Source organism: Neolamprologus brichardi, chromosome 7 (genome assembly GCF_056152115.1).
Source record: "Neolamprologus brichardi isolate AB-2024 chromosome 7, ASM5615211v1, whole genome shotgun sequence".
In the NCBI taxonomy this organism is placed as follows: domain Eukaryota; kingdom Metazoa; phylum Chordata; class Actinopteri; order Cichliformes; family Cichlidae; genus Neolamprologus; species Neolamprologus brichardi.
In genome coordinates, this window is record NC_142110.1 from 56,383,776 (window position 1) to 56,401,685 (window position 17,910).

General features: G+C 39.7%; 2 protein-coding genes across 5 annotated transcripts in view; both read left to right on the forward strand.

Moving 5' to 3' along the window:
• The first annotated feature begins 45 nt into the window (after window positions 1-45).
• On the forward strand, window positions 46-1,975 carry LOC102800030 (hydroxycarboxylic acid receptor 2-like). The gene has a single exon (XM_006804703.3). It carries the CDS (start codon window positions 294-296, stop codon window positions 1,320-1,322), a length of 1,029 nt encoding a protein of 342 aa, XP_006804766.1. The 5' UTR covers window positions 46-293; the 3' UTR covers window positions 1,323-1,975.
• A 1,117-nt stretch (window positions 1,976-3,092) lies between these two features.
• clip1b (CAP-GLY domain containing linker protein 1b) overlaps window positions 3,093-17,910 on the forward strand; it is a 47,100-nt gene continuing 32,282 nt past the window's right edge. For 3 of the 4 annotated variants that reach the window (XM_087843920.1, XM_006804704.3, XM_006804706.3), the window contains exons 1-12: window positions 3,093-3,219; window positions 6,294-6,480; window positions 7,184-7,564; window positions 8,752-8,885; window positions 9,145-9,269; window positions 9,389-9,590; window positions 9,671-9,868; window positions 10,048-10,151; window positions 11,587-11,647; window positions 12,440-12,544; window positions 17,047-17,208; window positions 17,512-17,607. In XM_087843920.1, the coding sequence (XP_087700046.1) occupies window positions 6,372-6,480; window positions 7,184-7,564; window positions 8,752-8,885; window positions 9,145-9,269; window positions 9,389-9,590; window positions 9,671-9,868; window positions 10,048-10,151; window positions 11,587-11,647; window positions 12,440-12,544; window positions 17,047-17,208; window positions 17,512-17,607 (1,677 nt within the window). In that variant the 5' untranslated portion in view covers window positions 3,093-3,219; window positions 6,294-6,371. The remainder of the gene's footprint in view (window positions 3,220-6,293; window positions 6,481-7,183; window positions 7,565-8,751; window positions 8,886-9,144; window positions 9,270-9,388; window positions 9,591-9,670; window positions 9,869-10,047; window positions 10,152-11,586; window positions 11,648-12,439; window positions 12,545-17,046; window positions 17,209-17,511; window positions 17,608-17,910) is intronic. The other variant, XM_006804707.3, reaches the window with a different exon arrangement.

Below are 17,910 nucleotides of genomic sequence, written 5' to 3' on the forward strand. Positions count from 1 at the left end.
ACTTAAATGGCCGCAGGTTACTTGTTTTTCATGCATCCCACTCAATACTCGTGAGTAAACCTATTCCCCTGCATAATAGTTTTATAATGAAGGTGCACTCCCCAGACAGATAACATTTACAGTTGTTTCCATGCTCCTTTGGGTCAATACCGCTTCCCCATAGATAACAGAGTGCACAGATGTTCACTCCACATAAAGATTAGTATGTTTGGCTGAGCACCTTTTGCATATGCACAAACACGATTCAGTTTCCAAAGAAATCACCTGGTGAAGCCTTTCTTTACCGACACTGTATGTTACAGCAGCCGTTTCCTCTGATGGGTCAGAAGATGAATCTCACAGTCACAGATCTCTGTTGTGCCTTCGAATCTCCCATCCTGGACCAAGTTTTGCCTCCAGTTCTCATCCTGGAGTTCATGTTTGGTCTAACGGGGAACTTTGTCGCCCTGTGGATGTTCATCTTTCACATGGACACATGGAAACCCAACGCTGTGTACCTCACTCACCTGGCAGTTGCAGACTCCATCGTGCTCTTCTGCCTGCCTTTCCGAGCAGATTACTACAGGCGTGGGAAAAACTGGCTCTACGGTGACATCCCGTGTCGCATCTTGCTCTTTTTGCTGGCAGCCAACCGCGCAGCTGGGATCTTTTTCCTCACGGCCGTGGCTGTAGATCGTTACTTCAAGATCGTCCACCCGTCGAATCGGCTCAACCAAATGGGGCTGGGCTATGCTTTCTGGGTCTCGTTTGGCCTCTGGTGCTTGATCTTCCTTGCTACGGGGTACCTTCTTGCTGATCGGCACTTTTACTACAACAACAACCGTACGCAGTGTGAAAGTTTCATCATCTGCATGGGCTTTAGTCCCCTTTCCACCTGGCATAACACTTTCTATGTTGTCCAGTTTTTCCTGCCCACTGCCATCGTGGCCTTCTGCACCATCAGAATTACATGGCAGCTGAGAATCCGGACTGTGGACAAGAAGGGGAAAATCAAACGGGCCGTTCAGTTCATCCTGGCTGTGGCTTTAATCTTTATCATCTGCTTTTTCCCCAGCACCATATCGCGTATTGCAGTGTGGGTCCTCAAGGTATGGTACAATGAATGCAAATACTTTGAAGAAGCCAACCTGGCATTCTACACGTCAGTGTGTTTGACTTACTTCAACAGTGTCCTCAACCCTGTTTTGTATTATTTCTCGAGCCCTGCCTTCAGTGGAGCCTTCAACAAGGTCCTTAACAAACTGTTGAGAAGAAGCAGCGACAAAGATGAGAAAATGTCATCAGAGAATGACATTTCCACAATAGATGATAGAAGCCTGTAAAGACAGCTGCTTGTCCCTGTTCTAATTCTGTAGGGAAACTAAGATCCACCTGAATACACAAATGCATGGTAAACTCCTGGCTATTGAAAACATTTATATTATTGTAGTTGAAATTAAATGTCAAATAGTTTTTGCTGTAATTATGAACAAAATGACTCACTATACATCTTAGTGGTGTAGTGCTTTTATTGCAATAATGCACCTGTTGTGACTTTGGATGTACTTTGTGATTATAAGCCACTTACCCGTCGTTAGTAGCTTACAATTACATTTCCCTAGTAGCTGGGCAGGTGAGTAAAGAATGAACTTAAAAGCTTGTCAAGGCAACATCTCACATAGATGCCATCAGCTCATGTATCCACGATACTTGATAAGGCTGGTTTTAATGTTTTTATTTGGCAGTTCAAGTGTAACATTGATCTTTTGGCTGCCCACTGAAATAATATTTATTGAATGAAATGGTTGTACAGCCACAGGAAAGTTTAGCTCACGTTAGTGCTAACATTAAACTATCAGGGCAAAAAGAAGATAATTTCAGCTAGTTTGAATAAAGCACTGTGTATGTAAATGCCTTTGCAAGTGTATTTCTGCTTGTATAACATTTCAGCCTGTGTACCCTGTCACATTTTGTTTTCAATAAAGAAAAAATTAAGATTACGCCTAAACACTACATAGTTCTTCTGTTCCACTTTTCAGTGTCTGAATGGAACCAAGCACATTTTGCGCACTTTTGAATGTTTTCTACTTACTATAGTATAATGTACTTTCACTAAGGTCGTGGGTTTATTTATTTTAAACAATGGCTGTCCCATAGTTAGGTGGGTGGTAAAATTAGCCTTTGAAAAGTTTCAAAAATATTTTGCTTTGTTTGAAAAAAATCTAATAAAAGTCATTTAGTTGTTGACAGTAAATTAGATATCCAAGTTATTTAGATATGTCTCTTTGGGGTTCAGGGACTGATAATATTTCTTGTTTTTTCCTCAGTTTTTACAAAAACAATCGATTGAAAACGAATCCAGTGAGCTATTCTTTTTCAGCTTTGCGCAAAGTGTAGAAAACAAAGCTATGATTCAGAGAGCTAAAGCAGCAAAATGAAGCTCTCGCATTATGCGTCAGTGACAATAGCGTACATCTACAAAAGTACATTTTTATGTCAGTACTTGCCTTTATTTTTACTGTGAGATGTTAAGAATTTTATTTCTTTTTTCTTTTCCCAGTTTAAGAAATTACATTTCAATAACTGCTGATGACATTTTATTATTAGTATTTTATGTATTTTTAGTTAGCATTTTTTAGTTAATGTAGATTCAGATAATTTCCATTGTGAGTTTCCCTATTTACTTTCAGTTTTTGTTTTATTACTCCTTGATATGTGATATTTTTAAGGGGCTAGACTGAAGTTCAGAATATCATTAAAAACAAAGAAACAAAACAACACTTTGACAGTAATGCAGATATCCCAGCCCATATTAACTCACGCAACATTGTATCTTCCTCCTTTTGGTTGTGAAAAATTTGATAAAACGGATAAAAAATATTTTCCTGATATTTGAAATGTTATTTTACCTAAGTAAATATTATTGTTTAATTCACATTTTGTATTTTTCTGAACTCTAGTTTTATTTTACGCTAACGAAAATATTAAGTTCATTTCCAGAATTAATTTTTGGCAACGATAGTAACCTTGGATCCCCAAATTTACAACTAGGCTTCACAGTTCACGAGCTTATGTTGGGGCTGTGAAGGCAGCATCATTTCCAAGAGTGACGTCAGATTGTGTGAGTCGGGGCTGGGCTGGGAAACAGTAGCTGTTGGAAAAAAACATGTAACGGTGCAAGGTACGCTGCACCTTCTCACGACATTCCTTACTGAGACCCAGTTCATCTAACGAGACAAAGTAAGCTCTCAAAGCAGCTTTTTCCCCCCACTGCTGTCTGTGTTTAGTCTGCTTTAATATCGCCTCGTTAGAGTGTTAGTTGTCTTATATTAACCACAGTTTGTGCGTTATTGCTGTTTTGAAGCTAGCTAGCTTTGGCATACCAGCAACCACCGTGGCTCTGGCTAACAGGATGCAAAATATGATTTAAAAAAAACAAGTGCCTGTTACCTCACGTAAATCACTATGATCTGCTGCTGAATGACATGCCAGTCAGTCCGCCGGTATTGGTTAAATGTGCAGGATGCCTAGTGGGAAAGTGTGGCGGGTAAAAATCTAAGTTATCTCACTAGCTCCATAGATACAGAGAGCCCAGCCCACACAAACAACACACACCAGTCTTCTTATGTGTCTGTTATGTACACTAACGATTTCTCCCTTCATTAATTGCTCTTGTGTGATCATGCAAAACCGGAGATAATTGAATGGTCGTTAGTGAGCTGGCAGCAGAGAATGGAGAGCAGGCTGATGCATGACAGCTGTAGGTGTGCTTGTTGTGTTGGTCTGGCAACACCTGCCGGGCGGGGGAAGACCTCTGAAGTAATGTTACCTGCACAGGATTTCTCTTCAGTGTTGTGAGAAACGATTTAGTGCTCCAACTAAAAAGGTCGACCTAAATGAGTGCACCTATGATATACTTTTATTACCATGGACAGAGCAGGTACTGCTCACTGTGCCGGTTGCTACGGAGACAAGGCTGCGTTAAGTCTTTGGTGGCCCAGGAGGAAAACTGGTGCCCCGGAGTCCCATTTGATTTGAGTTAGAGTTAAACATCTGTTTTTGAGAATAATTTAACAACATTTGCCTCCATTATGAAGGTATTTTTCGAGTTCTTAAAGATTTCTTATCAGTTATATTTCTCCATGTAAATATGTCCATTGTGATGTTGTCATTTCATATAAAAAGAACATATTCTCCAGCATCTTACAAACAATAAAGTAGATGTGTCTTTCATGAAAGACACATCTTCTTTAATTAGATTTTTCTTTATAACCCAAACATCATCTTTGGAAGTTTTTAAGATACTGGATCAAATTAACACATAATCAAAAAGCTGTCTGGATTTTTCAGCGAAGATTATTCATAAAAACTTTTCACCTGTATTTTCATGTCTGTACAGATGGTGCGTGCTGGTGCTGATATTTGACTGTGACTTGAGGGGAAATCTCCCACTGGCCTCTGTTTTCTGTCTGTTCTGTTCTGCACTTAATTTAATTATAATTATTTAAAGGAGGTTTCTTGATTCATAATCCTGCTTTAAGGCAATTGAACACTGTGACTGTGGACCATTGATTTTTCAGCCGAGTTCTTGTGTACATTTTTTATGCCAACGTTTTCCTTTCCTTGAGGCTTCAGCAAAATAGATCAATGGAAGGCCCAAATGGGTCTCAGGTCCTATGTTAGGAGCTGTTTTTTTTTTTTAAGGACACTGCACAGCATGCTGAGATATGCCATGTTTTTTGGCTATAGTTCATTGGGAATAACCTTGTTATTGGGAAAAAATACTATTTTATGCCTGTCAAACTGTGTTATCTTTGGTATTTTTCATAGATTTAGCTAAAGAAATGTGAAAAAATTATGTGTTTTTGCAACTGGGTGTTAGTAACAAAGTGTCATGACAAACTATTTAAAATAGCTCTTTTGCTAAGTTGGTTCATCCCTTGACTCAGGTGTCTTTTACATACTTGAATGATTCATACGTCAGTGTTAAGTAGCTGATAGAACCAAATAAAAAACACTCCTCTGAAAATGGTCAGGTACAAAGACTGGACTGGAAATGAGTGAAAAAGCAGCCAATGTCATTGAAAGCATTGAAAGACCTGCAGAAAGCCTAGACAACTATTGCCCAAGAGCACTTCAAAAATTACAACAAAGTCTGGCTCCTTGGAAGCACAATATAGTCTATGTTTGATGTCAAACGCTAATTTTGTTATTTAGTGACTGGCGTCTAAGCTAATACAACTCATCTCACCCTGCCCATCTCTTTGATAAGAAGATTTTGTGAACGCTTTGTTGAAACCTTTTACAAAATCGTAACATTTTGTAAAAATGTTGAGTTTTGGTTAGTGAAAGGTGAAAATCTGTCTTTTTAGGTTGGGTCATTATAGCATGTGGAAACACACATCTGAATTTGACATATAAATAAATGGTGTAAAACATGTTTTTTAATATTTAAAACGTTGTTGTCCAGAAACACTAGTCAGTAAACCTGGGGTAGATGTATGGCTGTCTGAAATAAACCATTTTACAACCAAATAAATCAACACATTTTGTCTTCCAACATCCTGAAATGAGTTTTTACCTTTAACTTCCATCCATGAACATCTAGTGCTTGGTGGCTTTAGTCTCTTAGCTTTAATGTCCAAAGACGTTCTTGTTGTAGTCAGTGTGAATCATATACCTTATGAATTAAATGGTAGCAGAGATGTTTCTACCAATGGGCACGTGAGCTGAAACTGGAGACATACCATGTGGTCAGCTGAATATGACAGTGATTTCACAGATGATAATGAACAGCTCTGTAATAAACACTGGGCTGTGACTTAGTGACATACAGTAGGAGGTGTTGAGACAAACTGAGGCCTCACTGAGCAGAGCGACAGCTCTCACTGAGACACTGATGTAATTGTGGGGGTTGTAGGCCTCTGTGAATGGGCTACAGTTACACATGAAAAGTCCTAAGACAAGAAAGAACACAAAATATTTAATAAGGCATTTTTGATGCTGATTAACAAAACACATTCAAAATAACCAGAACTATTTAGAATTTATATTTAAAATCTATCTTTTTGTATAATAGTTTATAACCAGTTTAGATTTTTACAATTTAAAAAAATGAAAACACATAAAATTGCCTTGATATTGACATGTCATTTTTTTATGTCTTAATGCATGCTCAGTCATCCAGGTAAGGAAATAACCAAAAGTTGATTATCTTAATCTGGATGTAGCATTTTCAGTGTCATCTTTATTGTCACTGTCTTCTTTTTATATTTGTTTTTGTTGAGGATACATTCTTCTTTTCTTTTTGCCAGCTCCTGTCTATCATATTGTGACCGTGTCAGGTGGTGGGGAAGGCCTAATCCCTCATCTTCAATAGGCCCCCCCCAGCCATGGACAAACAAGGAGCCATGAGTACATCAGGCAAAGCCAGTGGGCTAAAACCCCCCAGTAAAATAGTCCGTCCCTCCGGCGTTCCATCACGGACATCACCGTCATCTGGTAAGAAGCTGTTGAAGAAAAAAAAAACCCTCAAGATTGTGTCTGTTTATTAAAATGTCTAATTCTGTCAACAAGAAGTGTCATGCTATCGTTTGGGCCGTTCTTAACTACAGAACTTATCAGTGAGTTTTCTCAAAGTGTGCTTTAGCAAAACATGGACCTCCATGTGTATTTCTGTATATAGTATCACTAAAGGTGCTTTTCTTTTTAATCATCTATATCCTTAAATCAGTCTTTGGATGATTGTTATTTGGATTCAGCATTATTTATGAAGCGAAAATAGAGAAAGACTACAAGAAACACAACATGTTTACAGCTGCAGATTTTTTTTAGAATACAGACTGTATTAAACAGATCATACTGACATTTCTCACCAGGTACTAATCCCCAAACAGAAGCATTTTTGGGGGTTAAATCTCCCTAGAACTTAATCTGTTCCTCGTACTACTATGGGTGCACCAGTCCATCAACTTTTCCAACTAATTACAATATATTTCTTTGGATTCTGACTTGGTGTTTATTAATAATTTAATAAATAATAACAAAACCAAGGAAAATCCAATAAATAAATTTGATTTTCCTTGGTTTTAACCTAATTAACCTAATTCTTTTTGGCAAAAAATGCACCTTTTAAATCTAACTATAAAAAAGTAATATTTAAGATGATTAACTATGGTTTATTAAAACATGATTCCAACTGCAGGTATCTCGAAGCCAGTTCCTCCTGAAAAGTCCCCTGGCAGTGTGACCTCACCAGTCCAAGATGGAAACACAGACTTTAAAATTGGAGAGAGAGTCTGGGTCAACGGCAACAAGCCTGGCTATGTGCACTTTGTTGGAGGGACGCAGTTTGCTCCCGGCCAGTGGGCGGGCATTGTGCTGGACGAGTCGATCGGGAAAAACGATGGCTCTGTGGCAGGGGTCCGGTACTTCCAGTGTGAGGACGGACGGGGGATATTCACGCGGCCTTCAAAGCTGTCCAGAACAGCACTGCCAGAGAAGGAGACGAATGGAGGCCGGGCCAGTCCAGCACAAGGAGTCTCCGCAACAAGCGAGGCAGCACCTGCTGGCACTACTTCATCTAGTACGTTTATTTGTGAAAACATAACAGGGTGGATAACTGTGCTTTACAGACCAAATATTTTCAGAGATGCCCTTATCAGCTTTGTTAAACTTAGGGAAAGGCTTGTATCTTAGCCTTAATGTTGCACAAGAGCCATGCTCCACTATCCTCTGTCCTTTAACATGGATTGCTAATTGTGTATCCAGCTCAGGCAGAGGACACAGGAGGACAGAGTAGAGAGACTGAGAGAGGCACCAGGGAGTTTATTTCCTACTTGCAGCATAAAGAGAAAAGTGTGTGTGTGTGTGTGTGTGTGTGTGTTTCTGACTAATGGGTTTAACAGCAGATGGTTAACATCCACTTTAGCCATTTGCTTATTCTTAAAATTCCCTTATAGTGGTGCTATATTTAAGAGATTTTTTTCCATGTTGTCAGGGTTACCTTTGGATGTAGTTTGAAATTTGAATGTTAGTTTGATCACTCAGGGTTACGTGGGCGACACACATGCCTCAAGGCCACCACAGAGGCTAGATTCCATCCCAGGCCATTTCCTGTGTGCTGTTCTCCCTGCTTTCTCTCTCTCTTTCTCTCCTTTCTGTCCTGTTCAACACTAACTAAAGTTCAACTAAAGTAAAATAAAAATTAGTTAGATAGTAGAAGAGAAGATAAACTTCTTAATGCCAAGTGTCTCTTGGCCCTCTTACCTTGAGTACCTCTCTCACAGTCATCGTCCTGCTTCAATTCAACTCACTGTTGCTGACTTAGAAACTTTGCCATAAAACTTTTTAAGCACCTAGCTAAAAGTATATAGGCGGTAGACTACTGCTCTGCAACAAGGATCTTGGTCTCTAAAGATACAAAAAAAAAAGTAACAAACCTTCTGCTACCTATAGCTTTTTCTCTGCCTTGTTATTTTAGGTGGACACACAGTTGATTTCACAGCACAGCCATTTTCTTTACCTTATGTTTACAATGAATTTGTCAAACAAATTTGCAGTTTTAAAATCAGACTTTGGTCACATCACCCCACCTCCAGCTTTAACAGCTTTAAATAAAGGCTGTTGATCACAGCCAGAGACTGGAAGAAAAAAAATAGAATTTGGGATATCTCACAGTTTAGCTTCAGTTAAGATGTTCTTACAAAGTGACTGACAAATGTGGACCCTGTGATCGTTCTTGTATTTATTTTTTTCTTCTTCTTCCTTCAGCTCCAAGCACCGGCATTAAGACAGGCGGAGCACTTAACCGGATCCTGACATCCAGTGAGTCAGTGTCCAACCTCTCCGACCCAGATTCCACGAAGAAGAACAGAAGGGAGCTAAGGCTGGGAGACCGAGTGCTGGTAAGAGTGACTGAATCCACTGTGACGGCTGGCGTTAGGGCAGAATATCAGTGATGTAGACATGGAGCCTCACAGAAAAGTTTATTGCTACACTACTCAGTGCTTTTTTTTCCTAGGGCTGCTTGTATAAATGTTTCAGGTTCGATAAATTGCTTGCTTCACCTTGAATAATTCCACCAGATTGAAGCCCTTATTGTAAATAGAAAAAAGATAACATTTTTAGATAAAAATGAATTTGCATGAATTGTTTTGTGTGTAGGTTGGTGGCACCAAGGCAGGAGTGGTGAGGTTTCTTGGAGAGACAGACTTTGCTAAGGGAGACTGGTGTGGAGTCGAACTAGATGAACCTCTAGGCAAGAATGACGGCGCTGTAGCTGGAACCAGGTAAAGAGCACAGACAGATTTTTAGTTTTATTTGCATAGCAAATTTACAATACTCTCAGCTCTGTCTGTAGTACATATGACAGAGGATAATTGCATAATACAACCTGTCTCCTCCTCAGGTACTTCCAGTGCATGCCCAGGTATGGCCTGTTTGCTCCAGTTCACAAGGTGACCCGAATTGGCTTCCCCTGTACCACCCCTACCAAGGCAAAGAGCTCACGGAGGAGGTCCATTCTCAAAAGAAGCCCCAGCGCTTCCTCCATCAGCTCCATCAGCTCCGCCACCTCCTCAATCAGTGGGAAACCCAGCCGAGCAGGACTGGTGAGATATCTGGTTAATCTGCGTGGTGCATGATTTAACATCTGCAGTGTGATTCACGAGTGCTTGTGTCATTTTTACAGCTGACAGAAACGTCAGCTCGGTACGCTCGTAAGATTTCAGGCACCACAGCCCTGCAGGAGGCTCTGAAGGAGAAGCAGCAGCACATCGAGCAGCTGCTGGCAGAGAGGGACCTGGAGAGGTGCGAGGTGGCAAAAGCAACCAGCCATGCAGGAGAGGTGCAGCAGGAGCTGACTCTGCTGAGGAAATGCCGGGATCAGGTGAGACACATGAACAGTTCAGAATGTCAGAATAAATAAATAAGAAAATAAAACAATATCACATTTTGAAAATGGCATCAGTAGGTCAAACAAAGTGTGGTCTAACTGTCACCAACATCTGACAGCTTAGTGTAACTTACTTGTGATGTGTGCACTCATGTTAATTCTGTATGCCGCAGTACGCAGTGGAGATGGAGGCCAAGATGGATCAGCTGCGGTCGATGGTAGAAGCAGCAGATAGAGACAAAGTGGAGCTGCTCAACCAGCTGGAGGAGGAGAAGAGGTGGCTGACTTGACTTTACCTATAACCAGCTCCATATCTTTATTCTGAGACTTAAGAAAAGCTTTAGGCAAGAGTGGGAAGGAGTTCTTTCGAGGATGACTGGGGACAAAATATGGAATTACTAGATCTATAAAAAGCTTGGTTTTATAGTACACTGGTACCCAGGGCAGCTGGGCCAAAACAGTAGTGATGTGTTGCCTCTTCATTGTACCCTTTTAACTTCTAGCAGCTTTGTTTTGAATAAATTTTAATCAGGAAAAAGTATAATAAACTGACTAATACCTATATAGTACCTTTTTAAACACTCAAAGCTCTTTCTGCTGCAAGTCTCATTCACCCAGTCACACACAAATTAATTTTTACAGCGCTTTTATCTACACCTAAGCGCTTTCTCCCATTCACATAAGCAGACTTCATCCATTTGATCCACTGGGGGCAGCTTTGGGTGCAGTATCTTGCCCAAGACAGCAGAAATCAAAGACTGATCTATCACCTGGTTGGTGACCTGCGACCTCACCTGAGCCACAGCCTGAACCTGTACAAATATACACAGAGAGTTACATCTTAGTCCAGCTGAGAGGTGAGACAAGCACCCTCGCCTTGTAATCGGAAGGTTGCCGGTTCGAGCCCCGGCTTGGACAGTCTCGGTCGTTGTGTCCTTGGGCAAGACACTTCACCCGTTGCCTACTGGTGGTGGTCAGAGGGCCCGGTGGCGCCAGTGTCCGGCAGCCTCGCCTCTGTCAGTGCGCCCCAGGGTGGCTGTGGCTACAATGTAGCTGCCATCACCAGTGTGTGAATGTGTGTGTGAATGGGTGGATGACAGGATGTGTAAAGCGCTTTGGGATCCTTAGGGACTAGAAAAGCGCTATATAAATACAGGCCATTTACCATTTACCAAGCATGGGAATCTTTTCCTAAGTCCTTAGGAAATTAAACTTGCTTTAATTTAGCAATTTCTTTTACATAGTAAAAGCTTTTTAGCTGTAGTTTGTGCATATGTCAACAGAGAATCAAGCACCCATTAAGCTTTTAACAGAGCAAAGATATTAGCAAAATAACTTTCATTTTGTTGTATCATTTAGTTAAGATAATTATTTTGCCATTTAGGATTTGCTGTCTTCTAAATGGTCAGTTTTTTTTCCGGATGAGCACTGTCAGTTGTAGCAGGTAGATCATTCTGATTGTCATCCACATGACAACGATACCGTCTGACCTGAAATGCATACTTTGGAAATGCCTCATTTAATACAAGAGGGAGATAAAGAGCAGCATCCTGTTTTCACAGAGAAGGTTCTCTCTTTGAAATAAGAAGGCTGCCAAAATGACTGGCAGTATCGGCTTGTTCCAGCTCTTCAGAAAATCTGTAGGGTTTTAATGACTGAGCCACTTGTGTGTTGTGATTTTAGACGATTTTATTATTGTCCCTGTTTGACAGGAAAGTGGAGGACCTACAGTTTCGAGTAGAAGAGGCATGCATCACCAAGGGAGACCTCGAGGTAAATGTGGTTACATAATCCGATTCTCAATTAAACATGTTCTCTCACTTGTCCTATTCACCCGAGCTGTCTGCCTCTCACTGATCAGGCTGATACTTCTTTAATGGAAGTCTGGTATGATTTATTGACTCCAACCAAGATGAATAGTTTATCATTACTGTCAACTCGGCGTTCCACTGAGTGACATGTTAGTTTGATTTTCACTGTGATTCCTGACTCTTTTTAATTCACAACTTAGGATGACACCATAAAGCTGATGATCATTTTCTTCCAAAAAATGAGAAGTTGATTAAATCAGACTTGCTGCATAATGTTTTTGCCTTTCCTGCACTCTATCAATCATTTACTTTTTTTTGTTCAGACTTGTGTTCTATTCCTGCTCTTTTCATTTATTCATCTCAGATTTTTCTACCCATCTGCAGCACTTAAATTACCATTACTCTCATCATCTGTTTGTCCACATGTCTGTGTTTGAATGCCGCTTTTGTCTTCACTTTTTTTTATGCCTTCATTGTGCATGTCTTTTCTGCATCTTTCTCACTCCTGGATTAGTCTTGTTCAATTGCTTCATGAAAGGGAAACAAAAGTATCTGAAAGAAAGAGATGATCACAGTAACTAACTCTGGATACTCCAAACAAAAAAGCTGAAATGCTGCAAACCATCAGTGCTTTTGTACTTCCTGGTCTTCTCTTTAAAGTCTTGCCTTCTTTCTGTCTGTGGCACAAAGCTGGCAGCTCAGTGTTCGCATTGGTGTTTGTTTTTCCTCTCTTCCTGCTCTCTTTTACTAACAGACGCAGACCAGGCTGGAGCATGCCCACATAAAGGAGCTTGAGCAGAGCCTGCTCTTTGAAAAGACCAAAGCTGAAAAACTCCAGAGGGATTTAGAGGACACTAGGGTAATTCTGGCAGTTGTAGTGCCACAGCCTTTTCCCCCCACTAGACTTAATAATCACAACTGGCATATACTGAAGGAACTGCAGCATGCAAACACCATGCAAATTGTCCACAGCCCTGCAATAGGGACATTAACATTTCATCTGCTTTGAGCTTTCCAGATAACCCATGTTTATTGTTTATACTAAACAATATACATATGTGCATAAAGCTTTATTAAAGGATATTTTTTGGAGATTATGGTTCTTTAGACTTAGTTGGCTTTAAACAATAAGGGTGGAATCCTTCAACATTTTACTCCTATCAACAAATCCCATGAAAAGAGCAAAATCAAGCATTTTTGCATGATTTTGTCTCTGAAAGTAAGCCATCAACATCCTCCACTCTATATCTCGGAGTGTCCTTGAGCAAAGTACTGAGTCACAAAACAGTGTGTCACAGCTGTGTGAGTGCTTGGTAGCTAAAAAAGTGGTGTAAAATGCAGTCCGTTTGAGAATACTGCCTTGTCTTTACCAGTAACATTATTACTCCTGTAGATGTCATCCTTCACAATAACTCACTGATGCATAGCATCAAAGAAACAAAGGATCAGTCTTGTTGTTTGCACAGATTTGCCTTTAATCATATTGTTTCTTTACAAACTTTACAAACTAACAATGTAGAGATGTCAAAAATATGTTGCTTTGCTTCATATACATTTTAATTCCGTATATTGAAACCAGTTCCGTGCCCTATCATTTTTATTCTGTAAATAAAGGTGTGTGGGCATGATTTCGCAACAATTTCAAGACAGTTAGCTCATTAAATCGGTGACGTTGTCCTTTCCCATATGTAGCACACAACAGGAGATAGTCCACTTCAGATGTGCTCTTATGACATGAACTGTTATGTTTGGACTATGTGATAGAGTATGCAGGAGGTGTAAACAAACATTATCAATGTAGGGGGCTGACAGATCAATCAATCAATCAATCAATCAATCAAAGCTTTATTTGCCACATGCAGGTTGCCCTGCAGTGAAATGGGACCCCCCCCCCCCCAACCCCCCCGACCTTACACACACAACACAGACATTACATGGGGATACAAGTCGGAGATCGGTAGCATTACAGAAAAACACTGAAATATATATATACAATGGGAAAGTACAAGAGGAAAAAAAGAGACCTCTACTCATGCTGTGCTTCCATGGTAGGACAGCATGAGAACAGGAAACAAAAAAACTCCAAAGTATACCTATTATGCTTATTGTCAATGTCATGTAATTATTCCGGGACTCTACTAGAGTAGTTTTGCATGATTCAAAGTTGAAAATAATTTATATTTATTTTATGCTGGGTCCTGTTGCAACTGGTCACTGTTTGAAACAATGTTAACAACTGTTTTGGTGTCCTTCTCTTTAAACCCAGCTTTTGTGCTCCTCACAAACCTTCTGTTTTAGACTGGGGGTCTGTACCTGAAGGCCCTGAGGTGATCATATTTCAGATATCTGATGTCTGAAACCATCAGAGCCCTGGAGAGCAAACAAATAGTATGTGTTTGAGCCTTTGTTGGTTATTTCACTACCTGACCTTTTCATGGGACTTGCTGACCTTAAGATAAATGTAGAAGACTCCCATCCTATGTCTTTTAACCTGAAGCTTTGACATATTTTTGATGAGTCAAACGCTTCTGTAGTAAAGCAATAAATTCCCATTTGGACCAGGTCTTGTGCTGGTTGTTGGAACTTTGCTGCAGATCTGCCACCTCTCTGTCCAGTGGGAGTGGTATTTTTTCTTATGAATGAATGTTTGGTTTGTTTTAGCCAGTTGTATAGCCAAAGTTCCTGATGTAATCTCTCTCTCTCTGTGCAAAGGTCTTAAGCCATCCCTCAACTCTTTATTATTAAAACAAGTGCAAACACACATGGAAATTCAGTATATAAGGCAAAAACAGAGTTTAGACCATTCTTACAAGCTTTAAAGCCAATATTTGGTATGACCACCTTTATTCTTCAACACAACCTGAACTGAAGTCTTCAGGAATATTTCTCTAGGCTTCCTGAGGGACATTCTAAAGCTCTAAAAAAATTTTTTTTACATTTTAAGATGATCACACTGCTTCAATATTGTAATGTTGAGTTCTGAGCTATGGGGAGGCCAAGCCGGGACTCATAGTGTTCCAGTGTGTGTGTATTGCATTGACAGTGTGTTTGCCATGCTGAAAAATATTGCATTGCCAATCAGATGGTTTCAAAGTAGTATTATGTGGTGGATCAAAATCCATTTATAATTACATTAACTTTGACAAGATCTCCAACATCACTGGCTGAAATGCACCCCACACCGTGACAGAACCTCCACCATGTTTTACAGATGGGTACAACAGTGAGTGTTGCTTTCTCCTGACCTCTTCTGTATGTAATATCAAGATTTTAAAATTTGGATTGATCACCATCCATAAGTCCAGCTATTGTGTAATTTACCATACTTAAACCTTTTCCTTCTTTAAGAATGGCTTCTTGACAGTCACCCTTCCATTGAGACCATTTCTGATGAGGATTTAGTGAACAGTAGATGAATTAACTGAAGGGGCATATGCATATGGGGCAGGGATAGCTCAGTAGGTAGAGTGGTGGCCCCATGATCGGAAGGTCTGGGGTTCGACTCCACTGAATGGCTACCCTGAGGTACCCCTGAGCAAGGTACCGTCCCTACACCCTGCATTGGTGGCTGCCCACTGCTTCACTGGGTGAATGGGTTAAATGCAGAGGAGCAATTTCCCTATGGGGACTAACACATAGAAAAAAAAATAAAAATCTTTCAGTCTTTGCTGGATTTTTTTCCTGCTTCTTATTGACATGACATTCAGATGCGTTACTTCTACTGTAGTTTTTGGGGCTGCCACTTCGTCTTTTCTTCTTTACGTGTCCATTTTCCCCAGGACATTTTTTTTTTGATCAAGGTCTTTTTATTGAACAAGGAATTGCTTCCAACAACAATTACGGCAATAGTAACAAACAGTCGTGTGCCCCCCCCCCCCCCCCCCCCCCCCCCCCCCCATCCCCAGAACATTTTTTTAACGAGACTATGCACACATCCATATGCCAAGATGTAGATATATGTCATATGCTAAGGTTTAAACTAATAGCTTTTTGGGAATCACGTTGTTTCAGTAATACAATTTTATGCCTATCAAACTGTTATTGTTGGCATTATTTTATGGGTTCAGGTAAAGAAATTGAATAAATTGTGTTTTTGTGAAAGATTGCTTGGGATTTCCTTTGAAAATGGTGAGGTACAAAGAGTTGACTGAAAATGTGGGCAAAAGTAGGCAGAGTTCAAAGAAGAACTTTGAAAGATCTCCAGAATGCCTGGAGAAATATTGCTTAAGACCACCTTAAAAAGATCTAAGCTAAAATCTAAGCTTTGGAAGGTTTGGAAATGAGGGTTGGCTCAAGATTTTTGTACCTGTGAAATGAAAATGTAGAGAGGCTACTTAGTTTAGCTTAACATAAAGAATGTAAGCTGTCAGATGACACAAAGATTCAAATAATTGAATATGTATTCATTTCTACTCCTTGGTGCATTTTGCTATTTCTTTGTACCGCAACAGGCTATTTAATACCTACTTGGGTCAGCCACAATTAAATAGCAAAAGTGCAGATTGTTACGGGCTGTAGTGTTCATAACAGTAAATGTCATTCATTATAGGGCTTATGTCTAACACATTAATGTAAGGGAGAAACATTGTGATATGTTTTACTCAATTATATGTCATATTTAAAAATACATTCTTTTAAAAGTACAAATAAACTGATATTCAGTAAACCTTTACTTCTTAAAGCCAATAAAATAACCCATTTGATGTTCAGCATGACTATATTTTCCATTACCCCCAAGATAATGTCCATAATATACTTAACATTTATTCAGTCATGAAAATAAATACATTTGCCAAAAGAAAAAAAAAATTTACAGGGGTAAATTGCAATAGCTGTAGTTGTAATAACCATTCTGTAGTGTCTATGACAGGAAGAAAACTCAGCGGTTCCCTTTAAAGCGCCATATCTTGAATATGAAGATTTCATACATTTCGACACCGTATTTAACAAGATGATAAAGTTGCAGAAACCGTCATAAACAGCAGCTTTTCGCTGTTTGACTGTGGCTGTTCCATCACTTTTTTCAGTCTTTATGCTAAGCTAAGCTAGCTGCTTGTTTTAGGTTCATGTCATGTCATGGTGACATATCTTACAGATTCTGTCTAATTGATTTCTGACCCAAGTAGATAACCGTAGGCTCCCTAATTAATTAGGTAAGTATGAAAAAGGAAAATGAGGCTGTAAACTAATAATTGAATTAATATGTTTCCCTTACTTATGTGACTGTAAAGTAAATGTCTTTGCATTTTGGACAAACCAAGCAAATGATTACATATGAGCAGGCACTACTAATCTCCTCTCTCATGCCCCCTGTCTCCTCTTTGCCCCGTAACCTCCTCATGACTCTGCTTTCTGCTCTAGGTGGCCACAGTTTCTGAGCGCTCCAGGATAATGGAGCTAGAGAGGGAGGTGGCAGATCTCCAGCTCAGGCTCCGGGCGTCCCAGCAGAAGGAGGATGCTGTGTCTCTGTCACAGCAACAAATCAGCAGCCTCAAGGCACAGGTTCAGTCTCAGGAGAAGAAGGTTTGTAGAAAGCACCAGAGAATTCTTGACTATGGTGTTTTGTTCAGCGATTCCTGTGCCACAACTTTATAAGAAACATAATTGCTTGTTGAATGTGTTAGTCATCATTTATCATTATTATTGAAATTGTTACATGATGGTAAAATCAGAAGAACTGGTATAACACTCTTCATTCAACCCACCGTCTAGTAAAATGTGATACTCTGTGTGGTCTGTTGAAGTTACTGTGATGATGCATAATTTATGGCTCTATACAGATATACATGTGTATGTTTTATGGTCTATACTGTGTGCTTCGAACAGATCAGTGAGCTGAGTGTTGACCTGGAGAGCAAACAGAAAGAGCTTCAGTCTGTACAGCAGGATAAGATGTCTTTGGAACAACAGCTAACCAGTCTGGTAAGAAGGAAAGAGACTCTGGACATAAATAAATACAATACACATGTTCAGAGAAATGACAATGTACTGTAGCGCATCTTTGAACTTGTATACTTTACCTGTCTGTCAATAATAATGGCTTTTAAAGTGATACATCTAAGAGAACGTAGACGAACATAGCTCTTTGTTATGATAAATCACATTTACATAATTTTTTACATTGGTCTCAATTATTAATATCTAACTTATTGTGAACTTTTCAAGCAAGTATAAAAATATAAAAGGCCTAAAAACATTAATAGAAAATTATTTAAAATGTACAGG

Excerpts from the sequence above, each read along its gene's own strand:
- LOC102800030 (XM_006804703.3), top strand. The coding sequence starts at position 294 with ATGTTACAGCAGCCGTTTCCTCTGATGGGTCAGAAGATGAATCTCACA.